Source organism: Felis catus, chromosome B4 (genome assembly GCF_018350175.1).
Source record: "Felis catus isolate Fca126 chromosome B4, F.catus_Fca126_mat1.0, whole genome shotgun sequence".
Lineage (NCBI taxonomy): Eukaryota > Metazoa > Chordata > Mammalia > Carnivora > Felidae > Felis > Felis catus.
Window position 1 is genome coordinate 14,580,553 of NC_058374.1, and position 13,712 is coordinate 14,594,264.

General features: G+C 47.8%; 1 protein-coding gene across 2 annotated transcripts in view; it reads right to left on the reverse strand.

Moving 5' to 3' along the window:
- FAM171A1 (family with sequence similarity 171 member A1) overlaps window positions 1-12,996 on the reverse strand; it is a 135,665-nt gene extending 122,669 nt beyond the window's left edge. Inside the window, exon 1 of one of the 2 annotated variants that reach the window (XM_023256398.2) lies at window positions 12,712-12,996. In XM_023256398.2, the coding sequence (XP_023112166.1) occupies window positions 12,712-12,808 (97 nt within the window). In that variant the 5' untranslated portion in view covers window positions 12,809-12,996. The remainder of the gene's footprint in view (window positions 1-12,711) is intronic. The other variant, XM_023256397.2, reaches the window with a different exon arrangement.
- Window positions 12,997-13,712: the final 716 nt, after the last annotated feature.

The window sequence follows — 13,712 nt, forward strand, 5'->3', positions numbered from 1 at the left end:
TTTTCTGGCTTTTGTGAATGAATACATTTGGAACTGTACTATCTTAACTGATTAAAAGAGGCTATTAGAATATTCAAAGTATTCTAATGTTGAGGAGCTGACTCAATACACTACTGACTCAAAAGGGTTATTAACAAAGTATCCCAAGAAACCTCCTAGAAGCTGCCTGGTCATGAAGAGATCTTGGCACTTCTTTGAGTGTACGGATTCTTACACGTAAATGGCATATACATTTGGTTTCCTTTAAAGAGAATAAGTATCGAAACAGTCCTGTATAATCTCTAGTCCTATATTAACCTATCTAACCTGAGCAGTATGTAAATGTTAGACTCTGGAAGCGTTACTTTTCTTTTTCTCTCTCATTCCTTCTCTATCCTGACACACACACACACACACACACATCCTCACGTACACAGATGCACAGGCATGTACCATGGCTTACTTGGTAGGTATGCGATAAGGTGGTTCTACACGATCAGATGGGATATTCAGTGAGGAGGTAATGTGGTCATGTGATAGACTTTAATTATCAAAGAAAAATTAAAGCCTGCATAAATAAAACATTGTTGAGAATAAAAATAAACATAATGGCGAAACAGTTCTGATTTCTAAAAGTGCTCTAACACTCCTCAAAAACTAAAGCCTGGAAAACTGCAGCTGGAAAATGAAATGTATGCACTGCATTGTTAATGTATCGATCTAGCCACCTAATGTATATTTTAGCCCACCAAAATGGCTAAAACGAAAGAAACCAACACCACCAAATGATGGTGAGAATGTGGTGCAACAGTAATTCTCACACATTTTTGGTGGGAGTATAGAAAAATATGATGGAAAAACATCTCGCAGTTTCTTGAGAAACTAAACATTCACCTACCTATAACCCAGAAATGTTGGTTTCTTCCCAAGAACAATGAAAACATGCCCAAAGAACGAACAAATGTATAAAAATGTTCACAGCAACGATATAACAACCAAAAACCAGAAAGGACTTGTGTGCCTATCCAGAGGAGAATGAATAAACTGTAAGATATTCACCCAGTGGAATACTATTCATGGCAAATAATGAAGCCAGAGTATGGGATGTATGATTCCATTCATGTGAAAGTTCTACAACAGGCAAAAAAGTAACCTATGGTGGAAAAAATCTGAACGGTGCTTGCCCCCAAGCAGCAGAGGCAGGGATTTACTGGAGGGGGTACTGGGGGAACTTTCTGGAATGATGGTAACATTCTGTATCAAGATGGGACTTGGGTTCGCACAGATATACACGTCATCACTTAAGACTGGTGTATTTCCTTGTATGTAAATTTTCCTCTGGGAAAAAATGGAATACTGAATCCTAATTAATGATATGCCTGCCGTTGTACTTGGAGGAAAGTGCGTATATTTGACACGTACTTTAAAATACATCAGTAAAGGGGCTCCCGGGTGGCTCCGTTGGTTAAATGTCTGACTTCGGCTCAGGTCATGAGCTCACCATTCCTGAGTTCAAGCCCAGCACTGGGCTCTATGCAGATAGCTTGGAGCCTGGAGCCTGCTTTGGATTCTGTGTCTCCCTCTCTCTCTGCCCCTTCCTGCTCAAACTGTGTTTCTCTCAAAAATAAAGAAACATTAAAATTTTTTTTTTAAAAAGAAAGAAAATGCATCAAAAAATAAGACAGATTAATGGATAGGAAGATGAACTGATAGGGAATAAAGCAAGAATAGAAAAATGGTAACTGCAGAATCTAAGTGGTGAGTATGGGTATTCGCTGTAAAATTCTTTCCATTTTTTTTTTGTATGGCCAAACATGCTCATGAAATAAGTTGGAAAAAAAATCTATTACAGTGCCATAATTAGCATCATTTAAAACTTTATTTTCAGGATCGTTGTATAAGCCAAGAGGAATGAATAAAGTCTTTTCAAAGAGTGAAAAGGATTAAAATTCTGCAAGTAAATTCAAATACCAAATAAACACCGGTATTTCACACTTACTTCAGAGTGAGTAAAGCCCTCACTTGGTCCCATAAGGAGAGCAAGGACATCCCATCATACGTTACGGATCCAAACAAACCTGCAGGACTATTTTACAAACACCCACATCCTTCCCTACCTCCAACTCTCCAATTGTTGGGTCCTAACAAGTTTCTCTTGTTCTATAAACAGTCTTGCCAAAAACGAATGGGCTCTGAACACAAGCCAGGAGATTCCCCCAAGCCCAGCTGGGTGTTACCCCAAATCCCACCCTGCTCGACTGGACCTCCCTCAAGAGCTCAGGAGAGGTACTCGTGGGAGCTTCCCATCGCTTCTACACATCTGGACCCCACACAACATGAAGCACAGAGCTCGGCTCTTAGGAGCCGCTCAGAAAATGACCGTTCGAGGTTGCTTTCCATGGTTCAAAGGCTAACAGGGACCACACAAGGGAGGTGATTTGTCTTTTCAGCGTAAAAACGACCAGGCCTATTAAGAGTCCCTTATTTATGCTGGTAAAATGCCACAGGAACAAAATTATGAGAAATTATAATTTAATCCTCCAAATCTTATGATAGCACAGTCTGAGGGCAGGGGGCAGGCTGCTACGGTCACACAGTGGCCTCTGCCAGTTACTGTATATTTACGTCTCACGGGAACGATATGAAGATTAAAGAAGATAATCCATCCAGGTACTTAGCATCTTGTCTGGCAGGTGGTAAGCACCCAGTGCACGTTAGCTAATTGCCATTATTATTCTTCACGTTTCTGTGAAGGAAGCAGAGAGTGTCTGCCACTATTTCACAGATTTAACATTAAATATAAGAGATCCCATAAATATTTACCATGCAGTGAACTCAGTAAATCACAGTTATTGAAACAAACTTCACTTTCAAGTTCTCAGAGACAAAACAGGAAAACTCAGGACGACGTTAAACATGGCATTTGGGATCCCACAAGCTGTCTTAGGACTTCCTTGTGTACGAGTCCATGTCAGAGTTGTAAGGTCCTGGCGCAGGAAAGGACAGAAGAGACACTCGTCCAGAGCTATCCTCGGGACTTGCCAAGGGAAGGCGCTCCACTGTCCTCCCTCCCGCGCTCACTGACCTCGACGGCAGGGAAATCTGCCTCCCCCTCCTCTCTCTGCCCGGTGACCCCTCGTCTACATTCTGGCTACAGCAGGCAGGAGCCCCCAAAAGGCATCTGTACCCTCACCCCTGGAACCTGCGGATACGTTAGGTCAAGTGGCAAAAGAGACTACAGGGGTGATTAAGGTTACGGACTTTCCCGGATTATCCGGTGGGCTCAACTAATCGCATGGGCCCCTTTCAAAGGCAGAGAGGTCAATCTGGCTGTGGTCCGAGAGATGCAGCAGCAGGAGAAATCGGAGAGAGATCTGAGGTGTGAAAAGCTGCCCAGGTGCTGTCGCTGCGGCTGAGCAACGGAAGGGGCCAGGGGACAAGGACTGCAGGCAGCCTCAAGGGGCAAGGAAAGAGGAGCCTCGCCTGGTATCCACCCGCAAGGGGCTGCGTTCTGACTACCACCTGAATTCGTGTGCAAGCAGATTCCTCCCCGGAGCCTCCACAGTGGACCGTGGTGCAAAGGACGCAGAGCACAACCCCACTCGGGCACAACAGGGGCGAAGAGGGGGAGCGGGCACCTCATCCACTGAGGCAGAGCTCCCGGTGACGGCTTGGATAGCGTGGCTCACCTTAGGGACTGAGTTCGGCTCTGTCAAAATAACACTAAAAATCACATTAGAGGGGCACCCAGGTGGCTCTGTCGGTTGAGCGTCCGACTTCGGCTCAGGTCACGATCTCGCGGTCCGTGAGTTCGAGCCCTGCGTCGGGCTCTGTGCTGATGGCTCAGAGCCTGGAGCCTGCTTCCGATTCTGTGTCTCCCTCTCTCTCTGCCCCTCCCCTGCTCACTCTCTGCCTCTCTCTCTCTCTCAAAAATAAACATTAAAAAATGTTTTAAAAATTACATTAGGAACCTTTCCTTCAGTACAAATTCAGGAAGTTTTCCATTCAAATCCTGTACTCAAAAAAGTCAGTCTAAGCAAATGAAATGCTCATCTGATTTGGAAATAATTAACTTTTCTCCTCAAGCTCACATTTCTCTGTCCCTGTGCAGTATAGCTTAAGACAAAACAAAACAAAACAAAACAAAAGGAAAAACCCACCTTTTATAAACTCAGTGCTTACTTCAAAGGTGTCTTCTTCTAAAAGCCAGCTTTTCCTGTTCTGCCTGCTACTCCCCCCAAATCCAAAAAATCTTGTCAGTTTTCATATCTGAGTATGTGTTTAAATGTTACATAAAATTAAGGATTCGAAATAGTGGATGAACATATCAGATCTATATTTGACCACCTTATCTCTCCACTTAAGTAAATATGAGTTTTTTTTTTAATTCTAAAATTTTTTTTTTCAGCGTTTTTATTTATTTTTGGTACAGAGAGAGACAGAGCATGAACGGGGGAGGGGCAGAGAGAGAGGGAGACACAGAATCGGAAACAGGCTCCAGGCTCCGAGCCATCAGCCCAGAGCCTGACGCGGGGCTCGAACTCACGGACCGCGAGATCGTGACCTGGCTGAAGTCGGACGCTTAACCGACTGCGCCACCCAGGCGCCCCAGTAAATATGAGTTTTAACCTAATTGTCCTGTAACTATTATTTCAGAGCTTCATCCGACAAGAGTACCAACATTTCCAATCAATGCTGTCACTGCGTGAATATTTTATTCCCAGTAGGACATCTCTTAACCTAATTTATAACCATTAAGAGCACGGAGAGATGTCCACATGCTTACACTCTCTAAAATAAAACCTCCTGTGTCCCATTGTGGATAAATCCTTGAAACATCTAGAAATATACATCACAGCTTATAGCTGGACGTTTAGTCAGACGACTGTTAGTAGCTTTCACCTTTACTCAAGAGACTCTTGCCTAATCACATAAAAAAAAAAGTCCCTTGGTGATGTCCTTCTTAATTTATTTTTCCATTTGTCTTCCAGCTGGACTGTAAAATATCAGAGGCAGAGGATTTCTAAATAATCAAGCTTACCCAAAAATATGCTGTCCCCCCCCCAGCCTCTTCTGTCTAGTAGGCATTCTGCAGACTTCCATAAGTCTTCACAGGGCGCATGCTCCGTATGGAGGGTTGTAAGAGCATAAAGAGTGGAGCAGGAGGTGAAGGGAAGTGAGGACGCACAGTGGTCATCCAGGGGTGATGAGCAGAATGTTCCAGCTGGAGAAGGGGATTTAAGCTGGTGAAGCAGGGGGCGCAAAGGTTGGAGCAGGTGCATGAGGAAAGGCAGCAAAGTCGTCAAGGCCAGACTTAGTAATTTAGACTTTACATGCTGGGCAACAGGAAAGGATTAAATGTTTTTCTGCAGGAGAGAAACACGAATACGATGGCGTTTGAAGAGGGACACGTGGAGAGAGCCTGGGTTGAAAGAAGAGACTACAACACGGAGAGAGAGACAGAGAAGACAGGATGCTTTCAACAGGTGCCTTATGAGGGTGAGGATGCACGACCGTGAAAGTGAGGAGCGAGTGAGGGAGCGTTTATGAGACACAACGGGAAGGGAAGTGTGACGCCTTCACGTGAGGCGAGGTCTTAAAATGACTGAGTGGTTCTCTCCCTTTCTCCGTTCCTTATTTACCTTTAGACCAAGGCCCTGAACTCGACAAGAGCCAAGCTCCTCTCTGTTCTTGAGTTCAGTTCCCTGGGAGAAGCCTCCAACCGGGACCCTTCACCCTCCTCCTCCCAGCCTCTGAGGTTTGAATCCTCGCCTCTGTACCAGAGGCCCCATCAGCTGGTCCCCCGGGACCTGTCCAGCTGTCATATAGCTCCCCTCTCTAGGCTACACTGGACTGAACGTTGCTCCCGGTGAGCTAGAAACCGCAGAGCAAGCAGTTTTGCTCCTCCTGTGCTGCTCAACAGGTGCAGTGCCCAGGTGCTCCACACCGCACCGCCCTCTGTCCACACTGGGGCCATTCGCCGACGAGAGGCACAGGTATCAGAGGCGGGGCGCCCAGCCCGAGACAACACGCAACACGCGGGAGGCCATTCCAGGGGGAGTGGTCCCCTATCCTTTCATTATACAAAGTCACTGGTGGCGCCCTTCGATCACAGCGGCCTTTCACCCCATTTAGTAACCAAGAGACAGGTTTCAACAAAAATTAGAGCCAAGTTTAAAAGCAAGCAAGACTTCTAAAACTAGCTTTTGGCAGGGGGCTTGGGGGGGCGGTTCTGTATTCTCCCTGCAGATATGAATAAAACCCACTCTAGAAGGAACGCAGAGGATTTCATGCACTTTGCTTACAAATAAAAGTCACAGCCCACGGAGTGCATCTGGGAAAAAAAGTTGTTTGGTGATAGTGGGGCGGGGAGGTCCGTGAGGTACTCCCCAAGGATCCTCACCATGGCTCCAGTTTGGCAGACTTTTGTTAAGAAGATGCAAAAACTCCACGCGCTTCTCCAAATGTTACCTTCAGTAGCTGCGGTCCCCCCAAATGGCCCATTACCACGGTGCCCTTATGCTGGCTGTATGGGTGACAGGCTCTCTTCACAGTTCTTGGGGGTCGGTATCTGTATCAGTTTCCTATTGCTGCCATTAACAAATTACCACCACTCAGGGGCTCAAAACAACATAATTTTACTGCTTACAGTTCCGCAGGACAGAAGCCCCAAGTCAGTATCAACTGGGCTACGGTGAAGATGTCAGTGAGACAGCATTCCTTCTGGAGGCTCTGGGGGAGAATCCATTTCCTTGTCTTTTCCAGCTTCCAAAGGCTGCCTGCATTCCTTGGCACACGGCCCTTCCTTCATCCTCACAGCCAGCAGTGAAGCATCTCCACTGTCTCTCTGTTCCCCTGGTCACATCTCCTCTCCCTCTGATCTCCCCACCTCGCTCCGGTTAAGAATCCTTGGATTACATTGGCCTATCTGGATAATCCAGGTTAATCTTCCCATCTGAAGACCCTTGACTTAATTAGGTCTGCAAACTCCCTCTTTCAGTGGTTATATATTCAAAGGTCCAGGGATCCGGACATCGACATCTCTAGGGGCCATTATTCTATCTACCTTCCACAGGATGTGTGTGGGGAGAAAGCACCGTGACCGCAGATCACCTTAGTTTTCTCGGCCTGAGTTTCCTCATCTCCAGAACAAGGAGGATAAACTTGACCTCAAGGTTCCTTCTGTACTACACAATTGCGTCTATCTTGATCTAAAGACATCTCTATAAACGTGCCACATAAAAGCACCCGTAAGACTACTGACTGTATAGACTACAAGGTAGACAAACGGTCTAAGGAGACGCCCAGATTTTGAGCCTAGTTAACAGAGACTTAGGCTGTGCTGGGGGAGGTTGAAAGATGAGGAGTTGGAGGCAGACTCAGTGTCCTGAAGGGGGGACGTCCAGTAGCTTGTCGGATAAGAAGAAAAAGAGCCAAGACATTATGTCAAAGCCAGAGGGAGAAAACTTGGAGTCATCCATATAAAAGGATTTAATTACTGGAATCCATGTGGATTAAATTCTGTAAGGGGTAAGTGAAAGAAAAAAAAAGAGCAAATGTTTGCAGACGGACTGGAAAATGGCGAAGTCATTCCAAAGAGCTTGATCAGAGGAAGGTGGAATCACCTTAAACATGCTGACTGAACTGTTTTGTGTTTAGGGAGCTTATTATGAAGCCTTTCTAGAGTGGTTAATTGCCTCGCGTTTTGCCTATTTACAAGCTGCATTTTACAAAAACAATGGTTTACTTAAAGTAGGACACACGTTGGGGTCACACTGTACAATTGTTTAAAAAATTATTTCAGGAGCACCTGGGTGGCTCAGTCGGTTAAGCATCTGACTCTTGGTTTTGGCTCAGGTCATGATCTCACGGTTTTTGAGTTTGAGCCCCACACTGGGCTCTGTGCTAACAGTGCAGAGCCTGCTTGGAATTCTCTCTCTCTCTCTCTCTCTCTCTCTCTCTCTCTCTCTCCCTCTCCCTCTCCCTCTCCCTCTCCCTCTCCCTCTCCCTCTCTGTCCCTGCCCTCCTCTCTGTTACTCTCTCTCAAAATAAATAAACTCAAAAAATTGTTTTAAAAAGAAGAAAAAAACACTATTATTTCATACAATTAACCGGTCTATTTAGAGTGCTGAAGCTTAATTAAAAAAAATACATTTAGGGGCACCTGGCTGGCTCTGTCAGAGGAGCATATGACTCTTGATGTTGGGGTTGCAGGTTCAAGCACACACTGGGTGTAGAGATTACTAAGAAAACTAAACTTAAAAAAATACACTTAAAATACATTCAGTTCCATGTTTGGTGGAACTGAGCATTTAGCCAGTACTGAGGTCTTTAAAAATCCTTAAGTTATATTCAGTAAAATCAAATGAAAATGACTTGTTTCCAATTACTTCTTTGTAACTTGATCAAACTATAAGAGTATTATTGAAATATGTGATGATTTCCATTAGGCATGTTTTACGCAAAGTACAGGAGGTGGGGGTGCCATCACAGGACAAATTTTTCCACCTAGATTTCTGAAAATTTTTTATACAATGTTTCCTTCAGTAATATACATGTCTGTGGTCTGACTTATTTGCGTGTGCCTTTTTCGTGTGGAGTATTTACTAAAATAACTAAATTAGTATTCCCCAACAAGAATACAAATGTACGGTGTGACTTACAGAGATATTAGAACAAAGAACTGACTGAAGCTTAGAAAGTACTTTCATTTGCAACCTACTACTTGAGAAATCTACCTAATTTCCCCCCTTTTTTGGCCGGAATGTGAAGCATGAAAGCCGTATGTTACAAAGTGTTACAGGGAAAGTACAAATAGGACACAAATATAAACCCATAAAGTCATCTCAAAGCCTCTGCCAGAAATTACCTAGATGCTGCTGTTGTTTTTCCAACAGAGTTCCCACACCTGGTGTGCAACAAAGTCCAGTGGCCTCTGCAAATCCAAGCTCTACACTTTCCCAGGACGTGAGCCCAGGAGTTTTATTTAGATGTTATGTTCTCATTATACCATCAGCATAAGTCATGCCTGCTGGATGATCCTCCTGATATTTTCCATCGCTCCGTGGGTTTTCAACTGATCACGGTGTTCTAATAACCGAAATTTGAATTTGGCAAAGAACGGGCCTCTCGGAGAGAAGAAAGACAGCCAACCATTCACCTCCAATGTTATGACAGATTGTAGCTTTTCTGAGATGAACATAAAGTTAGCACATCATTGCAAAATACATCACTATTAGATAATGAGCAGCAAAATAAAGATCATACAATATAAGTCTGAGCATGAAGTCCTTAACCTAGCTCTGACCTTTCTTTTGGCACGTAAAACCAGTGCTGGGCTTCAAAAATATCTCTATGGAGTACATCTGCACAGTTTGCTGCGCTTCAAGGAGAGCCCCCTCTATTAAGCCAGCCTCAATACACAGCTGTCTGAGAGGTTAAGAAAGTAAAAATTAGTCAGTACTATTGAATAACAGTTTCTGTAAAGTTCCCAGAAAAAAAAAAAGACACTATAAACACTTTAGGGAAACTTCGCTGAGAACAATGAAAACACGCAATCATATTCTAGAGCTAGTTCAAATTCATGATTCGCAAAGCAAAACTTCACTCTGACAACCGCTGTCTATGAAAGCCCTTTGCTGGGTCAAAGTAGCTACAGTAGAAAGAATCTGGAGCCAAATCTTAAATTTTATCTTGAGTACAATTTATTCAATTATCTTGAATACAATTTATTTGAATATCTTGAGCACAGCAATGCCAAGGAATTTTGTAGATGTTAATTGCCTTAGATGAAGCAACACTCATTTAATACAGAAGGTGTCACTTAGTCCCAGGAATGTAACTGTAACACCACTGTAAACCACACACATTTGTGTGTTCCAGTTCTCTGAGGAGTTTTTCCTAAGTCATTTCTCAACCCTGTTGGTGCAGAAGGTATGTGTGCAATGCACGTTCAAAGTATGATTCAAGTAACCATTTGTATAATAAAAGCAAAACTCTTACAAATTAGGTTTCCGAGAAGGTAAACACTGAAGATTTCCTCTAAAACTTCACCACAGTGTGCTATAGTGTATGCTATTAACTGTCTTCAATCCTTCACTCATTCAGTGCTACCTGAGCACCAACTAAATTCAAAACAATCTACAACCTGTGGTGGGAATGCACAGTGAAATCAGATGTAGCATTTTTCTTCACTGTGCATGAGATCCAGGAGATAGAGAAGAGGTGAATTTAAAAACTATGTTACAGGGGCGCCTGACTGGCTCAGTCGGTTGGCAGTCCAACTTCGGCTCAGGTTGTGATCTTGGGGTTCGTGAGTTTGATCTCACTGTTTGTCAGTTTGAGCCCTGCGTCAGGCTCTGTGCTGACAGCTCAGAGCCTGGAGCCTGCTTCAGATTCTGTGTCTCCCTCTTTCTCTGCCTACCCCCTCATTGGTCCTCTCTCTTCCTCAACAATAAACGTTAAAAAAAAAATAATAACTATGTTACAAGCCGAGTGACAAGACTGGGTTCAAAGAAATCAGTGGGGGTAAGGTTACTTTCCAATGTCAAAGGAGCAACCATCCACTCTCCTAAAAACGGTCCTAGCTCAAAACCTAGGTGATAGTGAGGCCCTGACTTCTGGTAGAGCTCCTGGGCTCAACACTTTAAAAAGCCATTCTACTTAATGGCACTAATTGTGGTGCAGGGGGGCAGGGGGATGGGGGGCATTCCAAGGCACTTAATCCTCCATTCAAACCATCCCATAGACTAAGACACTTCAAACCATGGTATCAATATCCTCATTGGTTGATCATTCTTCACCCACTTCATAGAATATTCCATTTCTGGGAGTTTGGTTACCCAATCTCTGTCTAGTGTGGTCCTCACCCAATTGCAGCAGTAGGTTTTGTTCATGACTTTTTTTTTTTTTCAACCGAGGCCCTGTCTTCCCCTATTTTATAAGCACATGAACTTAATATTTCCATATATTCCTATTTCAAATGCAAAAACACTCAACCCATTCTTTGGAATTAATGGCCTCGTTGAAACACAAATATAATATTCATTAAAATAGCTGATTCAAAGAAGCAGTAGAATATTAATGAAAGAGACTACAATTCTACACCGATGATCTAATGTTCTAAACATTCATTTCCTACTGAAGAGACATATGGGTCTTTTTGTACCTTGTCAATGTCCCCCTTTCCACAATATACATTACTAAATTTACACACAGTTCATAACGGTTCTATTATATCATAGCTACAGAAAAAAGCAAAGCAGGAAAGAGATGCCAGCAAATGATACAGCAAGAGCCTGATGTGAAAACCTTTGGTACAACATGAAGGTAACAAACTAAACCCAGACCACTACGGTAGAACCTTCCTTGCCTGTCATAACATCACGGGCGGAAGCCCACCCACGGCTCTCTGCTCCCAGGCAATCCAAGCTCTGAGTATTTGTTACAAGGGAAGGAGGTTATTAGCATGAGGAAGAGGGAGGAAGGCACGGTCTGTGCTAGAGGACGGTGTGCGCGGGGATGAGGCGCTCCTCCTTCATTGCATCCACTGGGCAGACCTTACAGGACACACACCTTTCTGCCAGGAGAGGACAGGGGCATGGAGTCGGTGGGCGGAGGGTGGGGGTGGGGTGGGGGTCTACACCGCTGCAGGGAAACCCTCTCGGGAGCCCAGAGAGGCCCGGGGGGGAGGCCGGGCACTGGATCCGGTGTGGGTGCTGATGCTCATTTGCGGCGGCCTCACTCACCCTTGTGAAAAGGCAGGCAGCAGAGAAGCACTCAATTTTGTCCCCTCACACGCGTGCAAAGGAAGCTTCGGGATCCCCTCCAAATAAAGTCTTATTTTAAAAACAAAAGACAGGCTTGTGGCCATTCTCAGAGGCGGCCACATTACTCCCAGCTCTGGAAAGCAGATTTGCAGAGGCCAAAGATGAGACAAAAGGCACGAGCTGGCGACATACAGACCTAGAAATGATTTTTTTTTTTTTTTCTTTAATGATTAAGGCCTCCCAGTTCTGTCTCCCCTTTTGGGGATGATTCTTGGGCCGCTGAGCAAATCCCTTAAGGCCTGGAAAAGACGTCGGACGGGGAGGAGAAGGAGACCCCCAAACTTTCCCAAACTGTGGCAGGCTGGTGGCGGCCAGCGGCCGCGGACCTCGGGTCCCAGGGCGCCGGGGGCACCCGAGAGGCAGCGGCCACCCCCCCCCCCCCCCCACCAACACGCCACAACAAAAGGGCCGAGGTCAGCCTTCGCGTTCCGGCTTCCAGGACCCGAGCCCCGAGAGGGCAGAGGGGGGCCGGGAGGGGGGGAAGAGAGGGCGGCGGCGACCCCGGGGCGGCCGCTCTGGCCGGGGCGAAGGGGAGGATGGAGCCTCGTGTCCGCGCCACGGCATAAAGGGAAGGACCCTCGGAGGCATGCAGACGAGCCCCCCGAAGCAGCAACAGCTGGTGCCGCCCGCACCGCCTCCGGCCTCGGCCGCGGACCCCGCAAGGAGCCTCTGCCGGGGGCGCCTCGGCGGCCCCGGGCGGCGCCGCCCCCTCGGGAGCGGGGGGGGGGGGGGGCGCCGCAGGCCCGGCGGCCGAAGCTGCGGCCGGGGCTCCGGCGGCCGCCGACACAATGCGGCCCGAGAGCCTCCCCGCCCGCCGCCGCCGCTGCGGCAGGCCCGCGGCCGACACAAAAGCCCACCGGCCGCCGGCCCTCGCGCCTCCCGGGCCCCGCCGCCGCGCACCGACCTTGGGCTCCGGCGCCGGGCTCCCGCAGCGTCTTGGTCCCCGCCTTCCAGACGTTGCAGCCCAGCAGGCAGAAGAGGAGCGCCGCGGACCTGCTCATCTCCGCGCCGCGGGGCCCCGGGCGGCTCGGGCTCGCCGACCACCGGGACGGAGCGGCGCGTCAGGGGCGGCCGGGCGCCGCGCCTCCCTCCATGTCGCCTGGCTCCGCGCGCGCCGGGCCCGCCGCCCGATTGGCCGCGCCCCCGCCCGGCGCGGCGCCGGGCTCCGCAGCCCACGGCCGCTCCCTCCTCCGCGCGCCCCGGTGGGTTTCCCCGAAGAGCCGCGGCGGCGGCTCCGCCAACTCTTTAACCCCTTCGTGCCCTGCCCCGCGCCCCGCCCGCGGGGCGGCGCCCGGGCCCCGCCGTGGTGCCACCTGGCGGCCGCGGCGCCGCGCGGGGAGGGGGCCGCGCGCCCACGAGCCCCGCTCCCGCCGGCGCCGCGACGCCCCCTTGCCTCCGCCCGCGCGCCCTCGAGCCTCCCCGAGGGCCGCGAGCGAAACCTTTGGCCCCGGGAGAGCCCCAGCACCCCACGTTCCCCGCTGCTTTGAAGAAGAAGAAGAAGAAGAAGAAGAAAAAAAAAAACACCTGTTTTTCGAAGCTGAGGCCTTCGCACCTGTTAACCGACGGTCCGAGGGTGGCATCTGGGTCTCGGGGCGTGGCCTGCCTCGGTTTCCTCGGTATAACGCCACCTGCAGCTACTCAGGTCCCGGTCCACGTATGTTCCCCAAGGTGGACTTGACGCCCAGTGTTAAAACTCAGCGGAGACAGAATCTCGACGCCTGTATGAACTGAAGCAGGCCCTCTGTGCCGCAGTGTTGACGGACGAAGGGCTCCAGGTAGAATGGTGCTGGGCTAGTTTTAGAAGGTTAGGGTCGGGAGGGAATTTACATTTCCGTGTATTGAGGGCGTGGGTAGTTTTATTACTTTTGTTTTGTCTTCGGGATACATGATCTAAGGGGTAGTGTT